The 26,658-nt window shown below is 37.4% G+C and overlaps 1 protein-coding gene across 1 annotated transcript; it reads left to right on the top strand.

Annotated features, from left to right (window-relative positions):
- Window positions 1-10,033: 10,033 nt before the first annotated feature.
- Window positions 10,034-14,102, top strand: LOC113332429. Its single transcript, XM_026578974.1, has 5 exons — window positions 10,034-10,145; window positions 10,367-11,299; window positions 11,409-12,368; window positions 12,454-12,494; window positions 12,581-14,102. Exons 2-5 carry the CDS (start codon window positions 10,373-10,375, stop codon window positions 14,100-14,102), a joined length of 3,450 nt encoding a protein of 1,149 aa, XP_026434759.1. The 5' UTR covers window positions 10,034-10,145; window positions 10,367-10,372.
- Window positions 14,103-26,658: the final 12,556 nt, after the last annotated feature.

The raw sequence follows: 26,658 nt of genomic DNA, 5'->3' as shown, positions 1-26,658 counted from the left end.
TTCGCGACATTGAATTTACAAAAGCATGCTATAACCTGGTGGAAATATTATCAAAGACAAAACTTAGGTAAGGGATTATTGTCGTGGAAAAGATTCAAGGAAGTTGTAAGGAAACAGTTTTATCCGGTTGGCTACCTTGAGGAGAGATGGTTCAAGTGGTACAACTTGAAGCAGTCATACAACCAAACCGTGCAAGAATATACTTCGGAATTTCAAAATCAAATTATGGTTTTGGATTTAGACTTGGAATATCATGGTATTTATATGAAGTATATTTCCGGGTTGCATGAGTATATATGGAAGCAGTTGAAGATGTTTTCATTCGATAGTATTACCGAAGCAAGTATAAAAGTTAATGTCATTGAAGGAAGGCTTAATAAATCTGACTCAAAGGGAACTACTACGAGAAAATATGTAGGTACCACTGTGAAAGGAGGTGAGATGAGCAAAGAAGAAGGGAACTTTAGTGACAAGGAAGGTTTGAATTGCACCCATTGCAAGCAAACAGGTCATGTTATAGACAAGTGTTGGGTAAAGAACTCTCATCTAAATCCCAAAGGGTGGCAGAGAAAAGAAGCCAAGAAGGAAGCACTAGTCGCTCAAACTCCAAAAGAACTCCACGGACTAACGCATCCCAATTCAAAGCTTTCTCTTATGACAGAGGAAAATGAAAGACCTTCGAAAGATGATCTTAGGGAGTGACTCTTCACAGTGAAGATGCAAGTCAAAATATCACTAGTTGATGTTGTTATTGACCTGAGAAGTCAGAACAATTTACTTTAAAATTCTTTAGTGCAGAAGTTAGGATTGAAGACCTTCTAACATCCGAAACCCTACTTTTTAGGGTGGCTTCAAAAGGAAGGAGGATTATAGGTTGGAGAGAAGTGTACATTCAAGTTTTCTTTTGATGAGTCATACATTGACAAAGTTACATGCGATGTAATACCATTGGATGTTTGTCTGGTGGTACTAGGTAGTCCCTACCTATGGGATAGAGATGCTACTCTACACAGGAGGGAGCAAAAGTACACCTTTACCAATAATGGAGAGATTGTTGTGATTCGAGCTACAGATTATCCTCTTAAGGTTAACAATATTAATCACAACCATTCAAGCTAAGCGGTTAGTGAATGCTAGCACGAAGTTCATTTTCCTTCTGATCCGTTCTCTTGAGGAGAATCCGATTAGATTTTATTTGGAATCGTTGTCTGCACAACAAGAAGATGACCTAGAAAGGTGGAAGTTGAAGTATAAGGATTTATTTTCAGATGTCATGGGATTACCTCCAAATAGGAGTGTGGAGCATGAGATCATGTTTGAAAGGGGAGAGATGACCTAATATAAGTTTTTACTGAACATCCATGGAGGAATCTGATAAGACTAAGAAACAAGTCCAGGAACTTCTAGAATTAGGAATGATAGTGCCAAGTGCTTCACCTTGTAGATCAGCGGTGTTATTGGTGCCAAAGAAATATGGAAGTTGGCATATGTGTATTGATTATAGATCATTCAACAAGATCAATATCAAGAATATTTACCCTTTACCTAGGATAGACGACATGATGGATCAGTTGGAAAAAGCTCGAGACTTTACAAAGTTAGATTTCAAATCCGGTTACCATCAAGTGAGAGTCCCAGAATATGATACATGGAAGACTGCTTTCAAAACCAGACAAGGCTTGTTCGAATGGTTGGTGATGCCTTTTGGTTTGTGTAATGCTCCAACGACGTTTATGAGTTTAATGAATGATTTGTTACAACATTTCATAGAAGATGTTGTGATCGTATACTTGGATGATATCCTCATATACAACAGAACTTGGGAAGAGCATCTCGTTCACATGGATAAGGTGTTTAAAGTCTTACATGAAGGCCAGCTGAAGTTGAACGGAAAGAAGTGTGAGTTTGGAAATGAGAAGTTGGTGTATCTCGAATTCATTGTTGGTGGTGGACAATGGAAGATTTATCCAAGGAAGGTTGAAGTGGTCACTAAGTGTCCTAGACCTAGTACTGTAATTCAAATCAGGAGTTTCTTAGGGGTTTTCACATACTTGCGTAAGTTTATCCAGCATTTTTCGACTATTGCAGGACCATTACATGGTTTGACGGGAGCTAAGGAAAGTTTGAATGGAGGCAAACCCATGAAGAAGAATTTCATTTCCTAAAAAAGAAAATTTCAGAACCACTGGTGTTGGCATTGCCTAACTTATAACGTACTTTTGAAGTTGAGACGGACGCTTCTAACTATGCAATGGGAGGAGAGTTGTTACAGGATGGTAAACCAGTAGAGTACCATTTAGAATTTCTCTCAGGTGCTATTAAGAACTATGCACCTTATGACAAATAATTTTATATTTGATATCAATGTTTAAGCATTGGCAAGTGTATCTCTTAGGTAAAGAAGTAGTGGTCTATTCAAATCACAAGTCATTGGGGTATCTACATGCACAGATGAAACTACAACAAGTGCGACACATGAAGTGGATGTCTTACTTGATGACTTTCAACATTCTCATTAAGTAAAAGAAGGGAGTAACAAAACAAGCTGGCAGATATGTTATCTCGTCCACCAGTCCGAGCATTAATGGTGGCCATGAGAATTCAGCGGATTGGTCCTCAAGAGTATGCAGAGTCATATGCATCTAGCAAAGACTTCAAGAAAGGATTACAAGGTGTAAAGAGTGGTTTGAAAGGGGAGTTTGAACTCGGGGATGGATTGTTATACAAAGGTCAATTACTTTGCATTCCAGAAGATGGAGATCGTTTACAATGGTTAAGAGAGGCACACACATCTCGAGTTTTTGGACACTCTGGGATGAATAAAACTCTTCTTAACCTTCATCGTTATGTATTTTGTCCAAAGATGCAAGATGATGTGGCTAAGTTGGTTAGAGGGTGTAAGTTGTGTAACACTTTTAAGCCTTCAAACAGAAAACGTAGATTATATCTACCATTACCAGTGCCATCAAGACCATGGGTGAGTATCTCTACGAATTTTCTTGGTGGGTTACCAAAGACCAAGTCTGGTTATGATTACTTGTTCCTTGTGGTCGGCCGATTCAACAAGATGATCACATTAATTCCATGTACAAAGACGGTAACGGGAGACGGTGCATCAAAGATCTTCTTTGAGCATGTGTGGAAGCATTTTGGATTACCCACTTCGTTTATTTCTGATGGGGATAGTCGATTCCTTATTCATTTTTTGGATTCTTTATGGAAGATGATGGACACTAGGTTGAAGAAGACTACAACTTTTTATCCACAAACAGTCAGACAGAAGTTGTCAACAGGACTACGGTTCACATGTTAACGGGATATAATTCTAAGCACCCCAAAACATGGGATGAGAGTTTACCATATTTACAATTTGCATTCAATAGAGCAGTTCATAATTCTTTGGGAAAATCTTCTTTCGAGACGTGTTATGGTTACTTATCACCTAGTCCTTTCGATCTAGTATTTTCTAGTGACACCTCAATGGGGGGGGGGGGGGGGAAGGAATGAAGTGAACGACAAAAGGAAAAAAAGTTCTTGGAGAAGATTTCTCAGATTCATGAAACTGTTGAAGCACAACTAAAGAAGTCACAAGCCAAATAAAAAGCAAAGCATGACAAGCATCTTGTGCCTTGTAATTTCGGCGTTGGTGACATGGTATGGTTAAAATTAGGTAATAAACGATTGAAGGGGGAAGCTAAGAAGTTGAAGTATTTGAGGTATGGACCATTTTGTATTCTCGATCATATTAGTGACAATGCCTTTCGTCTGGATCTGCCACCTTATCTAGGAATGTACTCGGTTATATATGTCGAATACTTAAAGTTTTTTGAACCTCCATTATTAGATGATGACGGCAATGACACTACGAGTAGAAGAAGACTTATGGTTTGATAGAGAGGAACCACCCAAGGAAGACTGCATATTGGAGCGAAGAGTGACCAAAACGTGCCAAGGAGAGATAGAAGCTTTTCTAATTGGATGTAAAGGTCAAGCTCCTATCAAGGCCAAGTGGTTTAACAAGGAAAAGGGGACTTTTGAGTTCCCTAACCTTCATTTTTAACTTTTATAGGAGTTCAATTTCTTAAAAGGGGGACCCATGATATAGGTGTATCCCTACTTAGGAGCTTAGTAAACCTCAAGCTAAGTTGAGGAAGAATCCTTTTTTAGGAAGGAATTCTTGTTTAGGTAGAATTCCTAGTTAGGGAAGAGTTTTGTTATAGTAAATACTCTTAGTTTAGGAAATAGATTCCTAATAGAAGTCCTTGGTCGGCTGAGTACGATGAAGGCTATAAATAGAGGGCTTTGGTTAATAGCTAAGGTCATATACTAGATACAGAAAATTTAGAGAAAGATGGTGAAAGAATAATCAAACTATCTTAGCAAACAGTTTAAGGTTGATCTAATGTTAAGAGAAGATTGTGAACGTAACAAAGAGAGAATTTTAATCATTTTCTTGTTCATAATCCAGAGAAGATATTTTTCTTTGTAGTAATTTCTCGTGTCTCTGTTTTCTAAGTCTTTTCATCTATTATTATCCTGAATTCCGCCTCTATAAAATAATAGCTACCTAGGGAAAGGAATCATATGTATCAAAAAGTAAGGCATCAAGTGCAGAAGAGGAAGATGCAAGGCATTGATTTTGCTTTGGATAGCTTTAGTTTCTTCATCTACCACAAAGCAAAAATAAACATACATAAAATGCATATTGCACTTCGTATAAAATTTCACATAATTTACCTTTATCTTGTTTTTGTTTTGTAGAATATCATTTAATAATGTACAAATAGGTCAATGACATGCATTAAACTGAGGAAAAATTACTGGAATGACATCATTAAGGAAATACACTCTCTTGCTTAATTCCTTCAAAATAATGAATTAAAGCTATTATACCATCACCAAAAAAGAGAGTTACACCTGAGGCAGCAAAAGAACGAAAAACACTGCAAACAACTCATTATTAAAGTTAGAAGCATAGTGTACTCTACATCAACAATAAAATCTTCAAAGTCACACTAGGATATCACTATTAAAGCTCATCAATCCAAATTCAGAAAAACTCAAATCAACACTCGATCAAACTCGCCATACATCTCTAGCACCACCTATCATGATCATAACTTGCAAAGAACAAAACTTGATTGACTCGCCAATCAAAACATCTCACTCGCATCATCCTTAATTAATAATTCATCCTTCGTAGATAAATAACAAAGGCATGTATGGATATACACAAACATGTTTGTGTTATTTACCTTCTTGGACAGAATGGTCTTTGAAGAAGATGCTTGCTCGTGAATAACAAGAATCCTCAATAACAACATAGTATACGAAGTAGAAATTATCTCGCCAGTCTTAACTCACTATGATATGACACATCGACTCGTTATTTCGTTACCATCACTAAGAATCAACAACCAAGCATCAGTTCCAAGTAGTAAAAGTCTTGCATCAATTCAACACCATCTAAGCCACTCAGCACCATGCATCTCTCTCCAAGAACTACACCAAGATGGATTTTTTTCTTAAGGATCGCTCTTCAAGCAATATTCAAGAAAAAAGAGGCAAAATGTGGGTGAAATAATATGACTCGGCACGTGGAGAAATGCAAGAACCGAAGTAACTTAGCAATATAGGATTACCCACACCTTACCTAGCCTTGTTAGCTTAGCTTGTAAGCTAAGGGCAAAAATGTAATTTCCACTTCTAACTACCCTGGTACTTAAAGAAAGAGATTAAGAGAGAAAAAGAGACTTCATCTTCTTATCTTATTCTTCATCTACCAACTTAGAACAACTTCAATCATTACTCATTAATGGAGTCTCAATGTAACAAATACTCATAGTGAATTTCGTGGATGTAGATCTCTTTATTGATCGAACCACGTAAGATCCGGTGTCACTCTTTACATTCTAACACTTATATTTTTTATTTGATGATGAATGATGTTAGATCTAGGACTGGTTGTTTTGGTTGTAGGATCTCCTGCATCTACAAATCCAGTGATGCAACAACTTACGAAGAGATTGTAGTTGGAGCTAGAACATTTTTTTTTTCTTTTGTTTTTTCTTTTGAGTTTTTGCAGTTATGAACTTTTGATGTTTAAATTTTGTTTTTATTATTAAGGAGAAACTGGACTCTTTGTAATTTAGTGGCTCTGTTAATGCGTATTGGGATCAGAATGTATTTGGAATTAAGTGTAAAATTTCATGACATGTCAGAAAAATTTGTATGTCGGTTAACCGGCATAAATAAGAAAAAATTTTGTGTTGTACCGAGCCGTACAAGCTTAATGGTTTCATAGGTTTTAGCTTAATGGTTTCATCCGTTTTAAGTACTGAAAAATCGAGTACTTCCATTTATTTTTTGCCACTAACCATAAGAAACCAAACCATGTGCAGCCCTTCCAATTTACGGAGTTATTTTTTTTTGCCACTAACCATAAGGAACCAAACCATGTGCATCCCTTCCCATTTGCAGAGGGCCGTTAAAATCCAAACAAAATACTTTCCCAATAAACTGGGACCACCACCCTCAATGCCAAACTTTTATAGCTTATGATTTTTTATCGGCAGAAAAGCTCCCTAGAATACAGATTCAGAACTAGCAGAATGAAATACTTTTCATTTAAAAAGCACAACAGTTAGGTATATGTTTTTATTTTAATCCTGATATTGTTTTATTGAAGGCTTTAAAGCCAGGCTAATAGTATTTCTCTTATTTGGTCGGAATCGTGTATAAAATATTGGTTGCTGCTGTTTCTTGGTAATCCCCTAGATTAAGACTTACGAGAAAACCAGAAAAAAGAAACTATTGAAGCAAGATTCCGATTCATTTTCTTCCGCCGCTACTACTGAGTTAGTTTTGATTCAGAAAGTTCTAACAAAATTATGCGATTTTCATTACAACTTCAAATTCTTTTAAAATATTCTCTGAATTCACAATAACCTCCTCTTCAGAAAATTGTAGCTACAAAATGGATTCCACTCTTAACCCGGGTGAGCTTTCTTGGCATTTACTACTGTTGGCACGAGAAGTGGATCCTGATAACCGGGAAGTTATAAGAAAAGAGATCATAAGAAGATGCCCTGAGTTTGAGACAGAGTTAGATGAAAACGAATCAAACCTGATTCACCTGGCTTCAGAATATGGATACGCCGAGATTGTAAAGGAGTTAATATTTCTCAGTACCACCGACGGGCGGATGAGTCCATCCCTTTGTTGGGATAATTGTCTAATGACTCCTATTGATTATGCAATCATGAATGGAAATACGGAAGTTGTTCAATTATTACTCGAAAATTCCTCTAGCTATTCTTCACCAAACAAGGTTATTTACATTCTTTTCATTTCTTATTTTACTTTTTTGATCAGTAAATTTGGCATAGACAATTTTCTACCTTAATTAGTTCATGGGTACCATATACCACCCCCAACGGTCTTGCTTACTAGCCAACAGTACGAATTTTAACTGCGCCAATTTGATTTTATTTACTGTAATTACTAGCTCAATCAATATTATGTTGCTGTGTTTTATAATCAGATGTCAATGGAAACTCCAAGGCCGTCAGATGATGTCCCAACCAAGGTTTTTGAAACCTTGAATAATTTGCTCATGTTGGCTATTCAACGGCGGTGTTGGGTTGGATACGATAAGTTGGAAAAATTCCTGGCCAGTGACCCACTTCTTTTCGGATCTTGTCCCCTGCAGACACAGTCCTACATATGGGTGTTAAGCATGGAAACTGATGAATTCGATTGCAGTTTCGGGATAAACAAAGCGCGAGAATCCCTGCTGTCCTGTGATCTGCAAGATGACATACTTCAAACTGATGGAGGCCAAGTGAATATATACCCGATGCATGATGTTTGTAAATGGGGGTTCATTCATATCGTAAAGTTGATATTGATTTACCAGTCGGGTTCGGGAAGTGTATGTCTTCTCAGAGATATGGATGGGAATCTTCCTCATCACTATGCTTTAAAAAACAACAGGGCAAATGCTTTCAAAACCTTGTTGGAGTATTTCATCATCCATGGAGAATTTTTAAGCAATAATGCCGCAGACTGGGAATGTGGAGACACAGACTTGGACCTGCTGGTTGATGGCTATGTAAAGATTGTGAAAGAGTTATTATGCCAAAGGGAGAGTAAGATATGTTTCCAAAAAGAATTTTGGGAAGGAAAGGAATACTTTGTAGTCATCAAATGCAAGAAGAATGGAAGTACCGGGACCTGTTTCAAGTATCAGGATTATATTAGAGAGGTGACTTCTAAAACCACAAATCGCACAATTCTGAGTCTTTCGGTGGATTCAAGGTCTATAATAACCTTAAAAGTCTTGATAAGGAGTGCCGTGGTTAGAAAGATCTTGGATGTCAGAGATGTAAATGGGAACACTGTGTTTGACCTATTAGATAAGATTGAAAAGATAAGAAAGACCAGCCTGATGGGGTTCGTACATTATGAGGTAACTACATATCCTTAAAATTCATTTAATTTCCTTGATTAATTTCTTCTATATAGGATTGAATGACAAAATAAAGAATCTTGTTTTGTTTCTTGTACTGTCAAGCAGAGGTTTGAAAAAGTGATATGGTTGTTGGATGCTATAGAAATGGGAGATTACGAAGCTTTCTCTAAGTTACAAGCTGAAGATCCACTGGTCCTGGATTATGTTTGTGATTTACCTCTAGGAGGGACACTGTTACACGTTGCTGTGAGGTTTGGGCAGCTAAACGATTGTACCAGAGAGATTATGAAAAAAAGGCCTCTTTTTGCTTCAAGAAGAGACCATAAGGCGCGTAATCCTCTTCACATAGCTTCCTCAAAAGGTAACCTGGAGACTGTGAAGCAACTGCTTACCCAATTTGGTTTCAATCAGTGTTTTGCAAGTACTTATAATGCAGATGAATATACGGAGGGAGAATTTTACGGAACTCCTCTTGATTATGCGATACAAAAAGGCAGAATTCCTGTTATAAATGAATTACTCTCTGTTTGGTGGAAGTGTGTTCGAGTATTAACCAGGGAAACGAATTCTGACCTTCTTAGCATTGCAGTGGATAACGAACAATTGGAAGCATTGAAAATGTTGATGGAGAGGTACATAGAAGACGAACTTCTGAAAGCTAAGGAAGTGGATGGAAATCCAATGTCAGCCTTGGCCGATGGATACATTGAAATTGTATTAAAGCATTTATTGAGTCCAAAAGTTAATTATAGCATGTCGATTCTTGAGAAGAATAGAGTCGACGGGAATATGGGTACAAAACCATCTCTTCCTTTATATTTTGCAGCAATCAAAGTCACAAGTTGGAGCACGAGAAAGGACAATAATATAATTGATGAATTACTACTCTCTGCTTATTATCCAAAATACTTCCGTGAGGTGACAATCGGAAACAAGATGGTCCTTCATCTTTCGATGGATGATGAAAACTCAGTGACATTGAAACTCTTGCTACGAAGTCCTGTATTTTACCAATTAGATTGTTACGGTGATCCTTCTTTTAAAATTCTATTGGACGAACTAAAAAGCAAGGTTCGTAATACGGGATAGCATTTTGTATGATTCATTTTTTGTGTTCTTTCTTTGGATTAAGATTTTTATTGTTGCAGGAGGTAGTCGAGAACGAAATGGGAACACTTATTCCAATATGGTACGATATATATATATATATATATAATTCATTGATGGAGCTTCATTTATTAGCTTTTAATACATATTTATCAAAATATCGATCGTATATATTATTCGCAGGAGTAACAATATAAGCGATGTCTGTCAATCATCTGCCATAAATGTTTCTGATAATGCCAAAGCACAGCGTGGTGAAGGTATAAAAACTTTTCATGAAGGCACAGTATCTGAGGAACAATTCTATGTGCCTGCTAAAGAAGACTATGAAAATGTAAAAGCCGATCATAAAACCGACAATGCAAAAGATGATAACGAAGAACAACATGAGCAAGAAATGCTAACGGATACCAATACTCCAGATAAACTGGATGGTGATATTATGCGAAATCAAGACGGAATTTCGCTAGGAAAAGGCCAGGTGTTTGCATCTCTTGATTGTGCAGCCATAAAAGGGAATACGGAATTATAACTCGAAGCTTTCTCTAGCTATTCAGCAAACAAGGTTATTTATTTACATTCTTTTCATTTTTTATTTTACTTTTTTGATCAGTAAATTATAGCATAGTTTCGACCTTAGTTCATGGGTACCAACATCCATCGGCCTTGCTTACTAGAGAGACTCGGAAGCATCCACAAAACTATGAATTTTGTTTAACTCCTCCAATTTTATTTCGCTTACTATTATTACTAGCTCAATATTGTGTTGCTATGTTTTATAATCAGCCACCAATGGAAACTCTAATGCCATCAGATGATGTCCCGACCAAGGTTTTTGAAGCCTTGAACAATTTGCTCGTGCTGGCTATTCGAAGGCGGCGTTGGTATGAATATCATGACTTGGAAAAATTCCTGGCCAGTAACCCACTTCTTTTTGGAATACTTCTGTCTCGATCTTGTCCCCTGCAGACACAGTTCTACATTTGGGGGTTAAGCAGGCAAACTGATGATTTGTTAGATGTGATTTTCAAAACGCCATATAAATTTGAAGAATTCCTGGCCAGTAATCTGCAAGATGAGATACTAAAATCTGCTCGAGACCGAGTAAATATATACCCTCTGCATGATGCTTCTAAATGGGGGTTCATTCATATCGTAAAATTAATACTGATTTATGAGTCGGGTTCGAGTAGCGTATGTCTTCTCAGAGATATGGATGGGAACACTCCTCTTCACTGTGCATTAAAAAACAACAGGGCTAAAGCATTCAAAACCTTGTTGGAGTGGTACATCATCCATGGAGAGTTTTTAAACAATAATGCTGGAGACTGGGAGTGTGGAGACACCACCTTGGACCTGCTGGTTGATAGCTATGTGGCGATTGTGATGGAGCTATTAAGGAAAACTGAGAGTAAGGTATGTTTCCTTAGAGAATTTTGGGTAGGAAAGAAATACTTTGTGGTCATTAAATGCAAGAATAAGGGAAGTATTGGAACCTCCTTTACTGGAAAAGTGACTTCTAAAACCACAAATCGGACAATTGCTAGTATCTCGGTGGATTCAAGGTCCATAATAACCTTGAAAGTCTTGATAAGGAGTGCCATGGTTAGAGGGATCTTGGATGTCCGAAATGTGGCCGGGAACACTGTGTTTGACCTGCTAAGACAAAACGATGAAGAAGTAATAAAAACTAATGTGATGGGATTCGTACCGTATGAGGTAACCATCATTACCATTTTCCCTTTCCTTAATTAAATTCTTCTCTGTATGGCTGGGTGATAAACTAAATGATTTTCTTTTTTCTTTTCTTTTTTTCTCTGATAAGCAGAGGTATGAAAATGTAATATGGTTGTTGGATGCTATACAAACGGGAGATTATGAAGCTTTCTGTAAATTACAAGTGGAAGATCCAAAGATCCTGGAGTATGTTTGTGAGTTACCTTTTGGCGGAACACCATTACACATTGCTGTGAAATTTGGGAAGCTAAACGATTGTATCAGAGATATCATAAGAAAAAAACCTGATTTCGGTGCGACAGATGACCATAAGGCGCGTTTTCCACTTCACATAGCTTCCGCCAAAGGTTACCTTGATATCGTAAAAGAACTGCTTACACAATTTGGTTCCGTTATTAGTATTTGTGGTACTCAACAAGATAACTATATGACTGGAAATTTTTTGGGAACTCCTATTGAGTATGCGATAGAAAGAGGCAGGATTTCAGTTGTCAATGAATTACTCCCTGTTTGGTGGAAGTGTTTTGGAGTTGCAATAAGGGAAAAAGTTTCGTCATTTGTTAGAAGTGCAGTGTATAGCAAACAATTCGAAGCACTAAAAATGTTGATGGAGAGGTACATTGAAGACGAGCTATTAAAATCTAAGGAAGTGGATGGAAATCCAATGTCGGCTTTGGCTGATGGATACATCGAGATTGTATTAAATCATCTATTGAGTCCAAAAGTTAATTATAGCCTGTCGATTCTTGTGAAGAACAGAGGTGATGGAAAAACAACCGGTGCAAAACTGCCTCTTAATCTATATTTTGTGGTAATCAAAGTCCTAAGTAATAGCAGGAGGGAGGATAATAATATAATTGATGAACTACAAATCTCTGCTTACTATCCGAAATATTTCCGTGAGGTGGAAGTCCAGAACAAGATGGTTCTTCAACTTTCGAAGGACTATGAAAACTCAGTGACATTTAAACTCCTGCTACGAAGTCCTCTATTTTACCAATTACATTATTTGACTGATGATTCAGTTTTTGATGCTCTACTGGACAACAAGGTACATAATTAAAACTAGCACTTCTTTCTTATGATTCAATATCGTGTTGTGTTCTTTCTTCAGAATCATATTTTTATTGTTGCAGGATGTGGTGGAGAATGAAATGGGAACACTTATTCCAATATGGTACGATATATTTGGCTTTATTAGTTCTTCATGTATATTTATATCGTTTTATCAACATGATAATCTTATGTATGTTTTATTCGTAGGGGTAACAAAATAAGCAATGCCTGTCGATCATCTTCCATAAATGTATATGATGAGGCCAAAAAAAAGCTTGGTGAAGGTACCAAAAATGGTGATGAAGGTATAGTAGCTGAAGGCAATGGGGCAGCAAAAGAATACTCTCAAAATGTAAAAGCTGATTACATAAACGACAGTGCAGAAGATGATACTGAAAAACCACATGATCAAGAAATGCTAACTGATTATAGACTGGATGGTTATACTGTGAGAAATCAAGACAGAATTTCGTTATGGATTCGCCAAAAGTTTGCATCTTTGGAAGAATGTCGTAATGCTATAAAGGATGCTGCAATATTAGATAAAACTGAAGTCATATTCACCAAATCCACGAGTGAAAGGGTAGTTGCTAAATGCTCAAAGCCAATAATTTGTAAATGGATAATACGTGCTAAAGCCGAAAGCAATTCCAGTATTTACGTTGTGACCGAAATAGCGGATGAGCATACATGCACACGTTTGAAGGGTGCTACTAATAAGCTGGCGACTGCTAAATGGGTAAGCAGTCATATTATTGATCATGTAAGGCAAGATCACAATATTTCGACCCAACAGATTAGACATATTATGAAGCAGTCTAAGTTCCAAATTGATATTACTCGCAAATCAGCAGAACGAGCAAAGGAAGGGGCTTTGGATACAATACATGGATCACAAGAGACTAGAGAATTTGTCAAGTCTCAATACCAAGTAGATGTTACATACGAAGCAACAAGAACAACAAAGAAAAAGGATTTGGAAGTAATGTATGTCACCAATCCAAAAGAAAATACAGTTGGCCCAAAAATTGTACTAAAGAGGCGAAGAAAAAGTTCGATTGCTTCATCATCTCTTTCATCAAATGCACACCAAAGCAAGTCAAATTTGAGGTTTTTGGAACATATTCCCGGACCAATGCATGAGTATATACATAGCACTCAAAATGTCACCGAGGATGGACATTGTGGTTACAGAGTTGTTGCAATACAATCCGGTTATGAACCAATGGATGCTTGGAAACAAGTTCGAAGAGAGTTACTGATTGAGATTGTTCAAAATGAAGAACTTTACGTTAAAATGATGGGCATGAATGCAGTTGCAAATATGAGAAAAGCGTTTGCACATTTCGCAGACCGTGCTACTGATCCCCAATATTGGTTGAGCTTGCATGACGCAGGATATGTGATTGCTAATGCTTATAAGGCTGTGGTTGTATCACTTTCTGTCAACTCGGGAAATTTAACGTTTCTACCCCTTCTGGAACCTCCACCTGAAGGACGACCTCTCCGTACTATCACTTTTGGCTTTGTTGATGGAAATCACTTCATCAGCTTGACTTTGAAACCTGATGCCCCGATACCTCAAGTCGATAGACGTTGGGATACTAATGTCTCCAAGGAGGCTGAAGTCTGGAAAACACCTTATCTGAATAGATTTGAGAAGTTTAAGCAGATCATGGATGATCAAGGAAGCAAAGGTCATTGCCCGATAATAATCCTTGAATCTTAAGAGATGTTTTTTTATTATTTGGATTCTATTCTTTTCTTTATATTTGTTTGTACCGTATTTTATTGTGATCTTGAGGTATGATACGATATGAGACTCTTTATATAACGGTTGGTAGTATGATTTTCGATTTTTTTGTTAAAACCTTTCAGATTTGAGAAAACGTAGGATTTCACACGCATTTTCAGGCCAAGTATGACATATATTTTTAAATCAAATATGAGGTATACAAAATGGGTATGAATTCATACCCATACTAAATTCATACGATGAATTCTTAAATACACAAAATTGGTCAATTAGTCCTAAAACAACAATTTTTGGATGAAAAAGATATGTAAAACTTGATACCGTTTAAATGCCCTGGAATTTAAAAGATACTTTTCAATTATCCAATTCGAGTATCCTACACATGTAGTTGCAGGAAATCCCACAACTACACCCTAGTAATAATCTGTAAATCTAACTATGAAATCATGATGAAAACTCTTAAGATCTTTATTAAACTTGGAAAACAATACAAAACAGATGAGATAGAACCTTAACTTGAGAAGCAAATAACTTTCTCTCTCCTATATCTGATCCCAACTAACAAAAAGATCTCTCTCGGCACAATGTTAGTTGATCCTTTATATAGGAGTTTACATAGTGGAGGACAGCTAATAAAACCCTTTTTTTTCGTATCTGACGTGCGTCGTGGATGCACGCTTACATCGACACTTTTCGCACGTGCTCTTCAACGCCGCATGACCCTTCACACTTTATTCGTGACTTGGTAACGTCATTAGATTCGTCATCTGAGATATGTTATGTACGATCGCGTTCGCTTCCTAATGAGGAGACTATTTCGCATGATAACTAAGTGTGTGATATTTTATCCCTACATTTTGCCTCTTCTCTTGGTGTTCTTTATGAAAGAAAGAGCGGCAAGAGAAATCTTAGCAAGTCAATTTGTCGCACCCTTTCATCTTTTCATATTCCCTTAACTGTCAATAATCCGGCATCTATGTGTTAATTATTCCCACGTGTTACTTGCACGGCTTATTGTTTGACACGTTGTTGTTGAACCTGACAACCGTCTTTTCATATCTCTCTTTTCATTAATGCGTCCGTAGGGGAGGATCTCGGGAAAGGAAATAAAAATACTTTATAAACTCTCATACGCCTTCTTTTTCCTCTTTTACTCTTTCTCCCTTTTCTACCTTCTGCAACTTTTATCTTTTACTGTTGTTGTTCATCTTCTTCAACAATAATGATCGTTCCCTCTCATTTTCTTCTTCGCTTTTTCAATCGTATTATTCATCCTTCGCTTTCCTCTTTGTTTTCACACTGTGATCTCCCACATTACTCTGATCACCATGATCATCATCGTCATCTTGATCACTTTGATCATCATCTTCTTCTTCTTTTTATTTTCTTCTCTATTCATATTCTCATTCCTTTGAATAAAATGGTACTCAAGGCATGATGGAAGATTCATAAAGAATTCGAGAGAATTCAAAGAGAATTTGAAGATAGAGGTTTTGCACTATCTATTCCTCCTAGATCAGAACCCACTTCTACTCATAATCTCAGGTGGTTTTCGCTCAATTAATGGAGCGATCATAAGATCATCGTTTCAGTTGGGAAAATTCTCGCTAGTCTTCTTATTCCCCTTTACGACCCTCAAATTCCTTTGTTTTATAAAATTCTTTCTGACGCGAGATTTTCGCGTGCTATTTTCCAGCGGAGTGGTGATGCTATCAGGATATTAATGGAATACGCTCGTCGTGCGGCTGGTTTGGAATTTGATTGTCCTGTGGCAGTGAGAAATCCTGAATACGCGGATAGAGAAATCATCCCTGCGGAATATACAGTTGAGAACTTCTTTTGTCATTACGAAGTTATTATTATGAATAATGAGTCATATCTCTGGGCATTCGCTTGCAGAGGAAAGACGACATCACAGAAGATGAAAGGATTATGCGAGATGTCTATTTCCATGCCGCACGCAAGTCAAAGGATGATCGCTGGGATGGTTACCCTGTTGTTCTAGAAGATCTTTTACATCACTGGTCGTGATGCTGATGGTTCAATCAATCCTCTCCCTGGGGAATTTATCGCTTATGAACCTTGGAATTTCAAGTGGCCTGAGAAGAATACTGTGGTATGTTATTCGGAACTTTATTCGTCAATTTCCCTCCCTTTTCTCTTCTATTATCTTCCTTGATTTCATATTTCCAAGCTGAAGAACAAATATAAGTTGAATGCGAAGCAGAGTACATTGGACGTGTTACGTTCGATCACTGATGAAGTAAGAAATACTTTATCTGGTCTTTTAACAATATTGTTGCCTCTATTTCTTATCTTTATCTGTGTGCGAAGGTTGAAGCTGGAGATGCTAGCGGTTCCGGTGACAAAAATTCCCTTTTGATAGATGAGGATGTTCCTTCACAAGCGAAGGTCAAGGGCAAGAATGTCGCTTCCAAATCCTCTGCGAAGAATCCTCCCAAGAAGAGAAATCCTAATAAGAAAAGGAAGATGTCTTCTCCAACTCCCCTAAACACTTATTCCCTGGATGATGAGCTTCTTTCTCCTGATGATTCTGTTTTCATATCTCCTATGGCGCAATTGTCAAGTATCTTTGTTGATTCTTTCTCTGCCATCAATGATGGAGAGTTGACTCGCACATGCAAAGCGGTTTCTACAATTTGTGATGCTCCCTCTTTGCATCATGAATCTCTGCGAGGGACTGCCTCTGCTTTAACTCCAGAATTCCAATTCTCACTTGGATCTTTGGTGAGTTTTCTTCTTGTTAGTCAAAATTCGCTCTGGTTTATACTTGATTCATATTTTACTCATTTGGTTTTCTTTTGTTCCATGTTATCGCAGAATGCTAGTGTGTCTCATGCGGTCTCCACTGATCTGCATAGGAAGGTTCGCACTTTAGAAGCTGAAAACCAGAAAGTTAAAGGGGAGCTTTCCTCTTATACGCGGGAGGTGGTTGAACTTCTCCAGAGGAACCAAAAGTTAGTGGGTGCGCCCCTTTTCGCTCTTTCTTATCTCATTACTTGCGCAGTAACTTCATATTCTTTCAGTTACTTATACTTGCATAAATTTATAATTTGATCAACGAGGCGGTTAATCTTCATATTGACAATGAGGTTCTGCCAGAGCACCTTAATGCCTCTCTAAATAATTTCCCCACTCGTGGTATAAAGAACCTTAGTCTGGAGGAGTTGAGGTCAAAATACGAAATCCTTATTTGTGAGCACAAATCAATGTTGTCTTCCAATAATACTTTTCAACGACGCCTTCGTGAAGATAAGGAAAGGATTAAAGTCTTGGAGGAGAAAACGAACGCGTTGATTACTGAGAAGGATCAAGCAATCGCTAGGGGTGCGAAAGCTTTGAAGGAATTTCATGAGGCTAAACTTCAAATCCTGATTGAGAGAAATCAGGGTATTAGTGAGAAGAATGTCTTGATCAATCGAGAGAAAATGATTCGATCCCAACTGCTCATAAATAATGATGACGAATTTGATTGGGTTTCTAAGGTTGTTAATAATGCTAGAATTAGTTTAGCTACAAATGCTAGCTTAGAATCTGACCATGTGTCATTGTTTAGAAGTGTCCTCTCTGAAAAAGAAGGTTGCTTATATTTCTTGCTCCTTTGTCTTTCTATGACATTCGTTCTTATGTGATTTTAATATTTTGCTTTCTTTCGTAGAGGCTGAGAAAAAGAATCTTGAGGATCAACAAAGACTTCTTAAAGAAAACAAAAGTTTACATGCAAAACTTTCCGCACGTGATTCCAAGTATCACAGGCTTAAGAAGAAGCTCACAGTCACCGTCTTCAACCTGACTAAGAATGCGATCCGCCTACGTGATGGGGCTGTTAAAGATAAAGTTGGAGAAATCTGTGCTGATTATAATATCCCTATGCCAGACTATGACTTTGCTGAAGTTCCTGCTAATGAAGATGATTCCGAGATCTCTGATAGCGAAGCAGAGTATGAGGAAACTGATGAAGAAAGTCATGACTCCGAAGCTGAGGAAGATGGTGAAGAAGATAATGACGTGAAATAGCCGCTTTAGCTGACGATTTCTTTATATTTCACCTGTATTGCTTATGTTTACTCTTGTATCATATCCTCTCCCTTTTGTACATTGAATACTCTTTAGCTTTTAATGAACATTACTTTTCTTCTTTTATTTATTATGCGTCATTGTTCTATATTTAACCATTAACCAAAAGCAAAACACTTTTCTTTCTGACAGTTAGAATTGATCCAGAAATAATAATATATGGCATAAATCTATGCAGTGCATAATAAGTCTATCATATTAAGGCGAATAACACGCTCTTATTATGTTTGTATTCCCATTCCTGTCTCTGTGATTCTCCTAAATATGATTGGCTTATGATGCGTGCGCGATATTTCACTCATATACATATGGATGCGATCTTTATTATGAACACGTACATTTTATATATATATGCGTTACTATTCGCTCTATTAAAAATCTTAAGCTCTATACAATACCTGAATGGCCCTTCTTTTATTTTTTGCCTCTACTATCAATTTCGCGTCATTGTATTCGTTTTTGTGTATTTTTCATTTTTTCAACTTTATTAATGCTTTTGTTTTTTATTTATTTTGTCTTTGTTTTCCCTTGATGTGGTGTAGTCTTATTATAGCCTGTTTTCCATTACTTCAAGTTGATTGGTTACAAAAATATTTCAGAAATTATTATCTAGCTCTTTTTCCATTAAATCACTTATTAATCTATAAGGTATCCAAATATTAAATTGTAATCCTTAAGCATGATTTATCAAAGAATTAATTCTAAGCATAAAACATCAAATTGATTCACAACTAATTAAGAAAAACATTTTTATCTCTTTTTTTATTGATCCAAGTGAATTAAATAAAAAAAATAATTAAGAAAATGTAAAAAGAATTTACCAATCAAACATGAGTGAATAGCTCCTCCGTCACCTCAGTCACTAGGTATTTTAGCCGCTCATCATGTTGGAAAACTTTCCAAATATTTCATTGATGCTCACAAGTGTTTTACAAATGATGAAAAGGAAAATAATTGAGTAAATCGGGTGTTTGCAACACTTATAATTGTTGCAGAACACTGTTACAGGAATGATAGAAATAAACTGCTGCTGACGGTAGTTCTAAGACCCTCATTATTTTTCGTTATCACTGTTGAAGAACGACTGCTCTGGCTGGTCCGTTCTTCGTGTTCTTCAAAGGCAGCAGCAGAGCTTGCTGCAACTTGATTTTCTCGCTTCTCTCGTGCTCTAAACTTCTCCTAAAACTCTCGACACCCCTTATAATCGACTCCAGCAACCTATATATATATAACAGACCCATCTAATCTCTCCATAACTCCAGAAATATCCGTAATGAATGAAAAATATTCTCACGGGATATTTTTCCTTTTCTTGATTCTTCACGCGTCTGTAGTTGATTTCCATACGTCTTCTTGCACAAGCACACTCCCACATGTTGTACCCTCATCTCAGAAGTAGTTATACACACGAAATTTTTCCAAAAATAGCTGACAATATCTCGAGAATATTCACTTGCTCAGTATTAACCAAAACCACGTCAACTTTCCTGTTTAATCTATAATCCACGTTCCATCCAATTCTAATAGACCAAAACACCTTTAGAAGCCCTGCTTAGCCTATTCAAGTCAGCCCAAAGAGTCTCAGCCATTGAGTATCTCTAAAACAGCTCCAAAATCCGATCAACAGAGTACACAAGTGAGTCCGTGAGTTTCCCGCCAATTTTCATATTTTTTTTGAATTCGTGAAGAAGCTGGTCGCTCCATATCCACTCCTGGGGTCCCTTTAGCACATTCCCTGGGGTGTCTTTAGTATTTTAACCTGGGGTGTAAAACACCACTTTTCGAGCCAATTTCGCCGCAAGAGTTTATTTCTCTAATAATACCTACAAAGACATAAAATAACAAAATGAATACAAAATCGAGCACTAAAAATACATATAATTAAAACATATTAGACACATAAATGCGTCTATCAACACCCCCAAACTTATTATTTGCTAGTCCTCGAGCAAAACTAATCTTGAAAATAAAATCCTAACTCACTAGGTGGCCCTAGTGACCGAGTTAGTCTCGGGAGGATTTACCAGAGGTGTACCCACAAAACCTTTACTCCAGATCCTAACTATCTACGCAGAACCATGGAATGCACTAAAGAACCTCATTGGTTGGGATACTTATTGATTACGGGAGGAAGTACCCTCATGCGAAATTCTAATTGTTGCATACGAGTTTGCACTCAAGCATACTAAAATTCATATATAAGTGACAGAGCGCTACTCAGATAGTTTTTGTACATCATAACCGGAGTCAACCAATCACATGGAAAGATTAGGAAGATGGATAAAGAGAAAAAACGTAGATGTTGACTAAGGTGAACCTATCCTTATGGACTGAGATACCGGTCTGACTAATATCAACACAACTGGCATATACAAGGGAACCAGTAGTCGATAATCCTAACTATAGGTCAACACAACTGGCATATACAAGGGTTCCAGTGGTTGAATTTATTGAATTTATTCCGGTTGGTATGATGGTCTGGTCTCAATTCTTTTTTTTCTTTTTTTTTGGTATCCCAATCACTCTATTTCACCCTAGCACTGGCAATAACAAAAGCAAAAAAATAAAAATAAAAAAAAGAAGTGATCAGGATTCTTTAGATGTTTCCATCACGATATATGGCGAAACTACCATGTTTTTTTTTTAATTCTAACACCTGAGCTCTGTGCTTTTATGAATAGACTCTTTAGATGTTTCCATCTAATCAGATTGGTTCCTCAAATCCTATAACCAAGATGTTCCCATCCACTTAGATTGGTTAGTGGAAACCTTAATAGGCATAAATTTTTAGGCTCGGGAGTTTAATAATTGCAACTAAAAAGTTTCTCCCATACCCCCAAACTTAAATCTAACATTGTCCTCAATGTTTCTAATGAAAGAGCAGTACCAAAAGTAAAATAACACGATGAGAGGTTGGAAAGATAGTACCTGGGTGAAGAAAATCAAAAACTAATATACAACATACAACTGCCTCGATGGTCAATCAAGGGTAAACATGGTCCTCCAGAGGGACCTCCTCAACATCACCTATAGGAAAAGGATCTAAAAAGGGTTTGAATCTCTGACTGTTAACCTTCGAAGAACTACTACCATCCGGTGTCTCAATTTCAACAGCTCCATAAGGAAAGATAGTGCGAACAATAGAAGGACCCGTCCACCGAAAATGTAACTTCCCAGGGAAAAGATGCAAGCGGGTATCATACAGAAGAAATTTTTGACCTGGAGAAAATGACTTTCTTAAGATATTTCTATCATGCACAAGTTTCATTTTTTTCTTATACTCCTTAGCACTATCGTAAGCATCTCTATGAATCTCTTCCAACTTATTCAGTTGGAGTTTCCTATGGGATCCTGCCTTGTCGAGTGAAAAATTTAGCTGCTTAACATCCCAATAAGCTCTATGTTCTAACTCAACAGGTAAATGACATGCCTTTCCATACAGAAGCCGATAAGGTGACATTCCAATGGGGGTCTTAAACGCAGTACAGTAAGCCCATAAGGCATCAGTAAGCCTAGACGACCAGTCTTTCCGATTAGGATTAATTTATTTCTCTAATATACGTTTTATCTCCCTATTGGAAACCTCAACCTGACCACTAGTTTGTGGATGATACGGGGTAGATACCTTATGTGTAATACCATATTTCTTCATTAGAAGCTAAAAAGGTCCATTAAAAAAGTGTGATCCTCCATCACTAATTATAGCTCGCGGTGTACCAAAACGTGTAAGTATATTATCTTTCAAGAACTCAATCACAACCCTATGGTCATTGGTTTTACTCGCAACCGCCTCAATCCACTTAGAGACATAGTCTACAACGACAAGGATATATAAGTTACCAAAAGAATTAGGAAACGGACCCATAAAGTCAATACCCCACACATCAAAGACCTCAACAACTAAAATAGGGTTCAAGGGCATCATGTTCCTACGGAAAATGGTTCCTAATTTCTGGCAACGTTCACAAGTAACGCAGTAACCGTGGGAGTCTTTAAACAATGAAGGCCAATAGAATCCACACTGCAATATCTTAGAAGCAGTTTTCTTAGCACTAAAGTGACCCCCACAAGACAAAAGGAAATAATACTAGACTGGTCACTCTTAGGTATACATCTCCTAATAATCTGGTCTGGACAATACTTAAATAAATAAGGATCATCCCAAAAGAAGTGCTTAACCTCAGCTAAAAACCTAGAACGATCTTGTTTACCTCAATGCTGGAGCATTCGACCAGTAACAAGATAGTTCACTATATTCACATACCAAGGTAATTGGGTAACAAAGAACAATTGTTCATCAGGAAAGCTATCCCTTATAGGAAGGGAATCATCAGGAGAATAAACAACTAGCCTAGACAAGTGGTCTGCTACTACATTTTCGGCACCCTTTTTTGTCTCTAATGTCTGGAGAAAACTCTTGCAACAAAAGGATCCACCTAATCAATCTAGGTTTCGTATCCTTCTTAGATAAAAGATATTTCAAAGCAGCATGATCAGTATATATAATGATCTTAGAACCTAAGAGATAGGGTATAAACTTGTCTAAGGCAAAACAATGGCTAACAGTTCCTTCTCGGTAGTGGTATAGTTCAACTCGGCATCATTCAGAGTTTTGCTAGCATAGTAAATCACATGAAGTAATTTGTTTTCTCACTGACCTAGCACAACATCAATAGCATAATCTGAAGCATCACACATGATCTCAAAGGGTAGGTTCCAGTTGGGTGCCTGGACTATGGGGGTGGTAGTGAGTAACGACTTAAGATTCTCAAAAGCTTCTAAACAAGCATCATCAAAGACAAACTTAACATCTTTCGCAAGCAAATTGCAAAGAGGTCTAGAAATTAGGCTAAAATCCTTAATGAATCGACGATAAAAACCTGCATGCCCTAAGAATGACCTAATATCTCTTACGATTTTTGGGACCTGTAAAGTCTTAATAAGGTCAACTTTGGCTTTATCTACATCTATACCCTTAGAAGATACGATATGCCCTAAAACAATTCCTGAACGAACCATGAAGTAACATTTCTCCCAATTAAGCACTAAATTCTTTTCCTTACACCTAGTCAACACTAGTCACCTCGTTCTTCTACTTGTATTTGTTTTATGAAGTATTCAATATGAAGAAATAGAATCTTTTCTTTTCATTCATGTATCTCAGTCATACATTGTTGATTTCTTTATTCTTCTGTTGTTCGCATACATAATAACTACTTAAAATAAGTTATTCGCTGCCTTTACCCTTCCTTCTGCATTAGATTTTCTCAAAATACAATTTCTTCACATATGTTATTACTGTCGCGTCCCTTAATTGTAGTATTTCTTTAGATGTTTTTTGTTCCAAAGTTGACTATGCATTTTCCCCCTATCCTTGTCATTTATCCCCCTTGGCTCATACATGCCACTCCCCACAAATTTCTGTACGACATATGGTCCATCCCATATTATCTTCTTCGTTTGATTTCCATGCTTTTGGTAAGGAGATGCCTCTCACACCACAAGCTCTCCTAATTGGAACTCTCCTTTCTCACTGCGCTCGAAATGCTCATAATCCTGCGTGAATATTACCGCCTTATTGTAGACTCGGGAGATATTTATCGCAGCCTTATTTTTCTCCAACATCACAATATCATTGCCTCTTGATAAAAATTCTCCTGCATGATAATGATCCATTTATTCTTCCTTGGTTACCAAGTCAACCATCAATCTCTCTCTTTGCTTGCTCTCCTCTGCTTCATTCTTCCAATTTCTTCTTTTAGCCATGCGTCCTTCACTTTTTTCGACATCTATTTCATTACACTTCTTCGCTTCCATAATATCTCCTCTGACTATTCCAACACCTTGAGGTAAGGGAAATTTGATACATTGATGATAAGTATATGCCACCCCATAATGTTATGCAACCAAGGTCTGCATATTAAAGCGTTAGAAGGAGACTCTACATCAACGACGCAGAATATTATTTCCATAGTGATAGTCTAGAGTGGGATCCGCATAGTGACCTCCCCTTCAGATTTGTTAGCTGACCTGTTGAATCCGTAGATTTTATATGTTGAGGGGATGAGGTCTTCGTCTTTTCCACCAATAGTTTTGTATGCATGGTAGAACAGAATATCTACTGAGAACTAAGAATCAATTAATATCTTGTTTATTTCCCATGCGTCATCCTCATTGTCTTCTTATGCTCCTAACTTTGATTTTGGTATGATTTCAAACTTGACTACCAATGGACTTTCATGTAATTCTCCTCCTCCAGGAACTTCATGTGCACTGAATGTAATTGGTTGCTTCTGCCAATCTTTAAGATTTGGTACTTTTGTTAAGTTAAATATTTCTTTTCCTTCAATATCCCTTGCATGTACGCGGTTTAATATGTTATCTTGAAAATATTCTATGCTTATAAATGAATGAATGAATGATTGAATTGCAGTATATCGCCCATTCTTCAATCAAGAAAGAATTTTTTCCTTTTTCTGCTCCTGGCGTCTGTCCTGCTATTGGTGGTGGCGGTGGTGTGAGAACTTGTTGCTATGCGACTAGGAAATGTTTCAACTTCCCTTGACTGATCATCCTCAATATGATTCGTTGTACGTTTCTACAATTATTGGTGGTGTGACCATGGAAGCGATGATAGGCACATAATTTGTGGCTTCTCCTTCCAGATGGAGGTTCTTTCCCTAAATTTGGTGGTGTTGGTATTTCTTCCATTAGCATAATTGCCTCCCAAATCTTGTCAACTGTTGTGTTAAGGTGCGGCATCTTGATGTCTTCATAAACCCTGTTATTTCCACCTGGTCCTTGGTTGTAGTGTATTTTTTGTTCTCCATAATTTTCTCCTTGGTTATCAAGTCTTGCGATTTTGTTATTTTCTCCATGATTATTGTACTGCCTTTTTCTGTATTCTCGATCATACATTTCTTGGTCTATGCTACTCATTGCTACTTGCTTTTGCTTATCCTCTATGACTGCTTTTTCTTGACTTCCTTGCGAGGTGCTTGAAATAGTGTTTGTTATCCTTGGAAATATACTTCCATATTCTTCTCTTGCATTCGCAGCTGCAACGGGATAAGACTCCATATCTCTTTGTTTTTCTTCTAGATTTATATACTCCTCCTAAATATATGCGTATATAACAGATCAGTTGGAAAAAGCGCGTTAATGAATTCTAAGATGAAATTTTCTCATCTACTCTTCCAGCCATTTTTCTACACATGGTTCTCCATCGCGTGGTTAAATTTCGCAGGCTTTTATTCGTTCTCCTCCTTAGGCTGAATATCATCTCAATTCCCGGACACAGCATATTGTTGCTGATGTATTGTCCCAAGAATATGCTCTTTAGATCTTGAAATGACTTTATAGAACCTACTGGTAATCCCTCGAACCATTTTGAAGCTTCCCATGTTAGGCTTGCTGGAAAATATTTTCATAAGACTGCATCGTTGTTTTCCCATTGTAATAGAGCTAGGCTGTATGCCTTTATATGTTGAACTGCACATGTAGATCCATCAAAAATGTGAGTAAACGTAGGTAATGTGCATTTTGTTGGTATTCCTACTAGTTGTATCTGCGCGCGAATGGAGTTTTCCCTGCTTCCTCAATCGCTTCTTCTAGTTGTCTCCTTCCTCATTCTTTTCATTTTTCCATTAATTCTCTTAGCTCCGCTAACTCTCTCAGGACTGTGTCGTTGATATTGTGGGTCTGTGGTTGTTGCATTGGTCTTTTTAGACGCATGGCCTCTTGTAATTTTTGCTCTTCCCTTCTTCGCTTGCGCCTTTCTCTTTCATTCGCTACATGAACCTATGCGTCATTATCCCTCTCTTCTTGTGTGCGAAGGTTGAGGTGTGCATTCCAATATGGCATTTTTACTCTTCCCTGTAATAATCTTCTTGCTTCTTCTGGGTTATCTTCCCCATCTGTTTCGTATTGTGCGTGCTCGTCTTGAATGTCCCGCCTTCTTCTTCGCGGATGTTCTCCTACATGATTATCTTCGCGTCGTCCTTCTTGTACTACTCTGTCCTGTTCTTGTTCATTCTCCCCATGATTTCCTAGCGTGCGGTAATTTTCTCCTTGTTGCACGTATTGGTCATCAATGTGTTGTTGCTCAAGGCGATGTTGACCGCCCTCATCCTGCATATTATCTCCTATATGAAAATTTCCAGAAAAGTTATTATCTAAAGGTTGTTCCTGTTCATTGTTCCTGCAGTCAGATCTGCTTCGCCTTGATTTACTCCTACTTGTCCTGGATCTTGAACTTGTGCGTGTTGTTCTTGATCTTGTTTTTGACCTTTGTTCCTGTAACCTGTACTTTTCCATTCTTAACTCGGTATTTGGACGAGTTAAATTCGCACGAATTTCTTCTTCTCTCCTCATTTTTTCAGCCAACCTTTGTCTAAATTCTCCTATGGTCATGTTGTCTTCCACTTCTCCC

Source organism: Papaver somniferum, unplaced genomic scaffold (assembly GCF_003573695.1).
Source record: "Papaver somniferum cultivar HN1 unplaced genomic scaffold, ASM357369v1 unplaced-scaffold_131, whole genome shotgun sequence".
NCBI lineage: Eukaryota > Viridiplantae > Streptophyta > Magnoliopsida > Ranunculales > Papaveraceae > Papaver > Papaver somniferum.
The sequence above is the reverse complement of the archived record's forward strand: the minus strand, read 5'-3'. Positions and strand labels throughout refer to the sequence as shown.

Bases quoted from the DNA above. Each gene is read 5' to 3' on its own strand.
- LOC113332429 (XM_026578974.1), top strand. From the start codon at position 10,373: ATGGAAACTCTAATGCCATCAGATGATGTCCCGACCAAGGTTTTTGAA. The intron at 11,300-11,408 runs GTAACCATCATT...TCTGATAAGCAG, and splicing joins TGGGATTCGTACCGTATGAG to AGGTATGAAAATGTAATATG. The intron at 12,495-12,580 runs GTACGATATATT...TTTTATTCGTAG, and splicing joins GGAACACTTATTCCAATATG to GGGTAACAAAATAAGCAATG.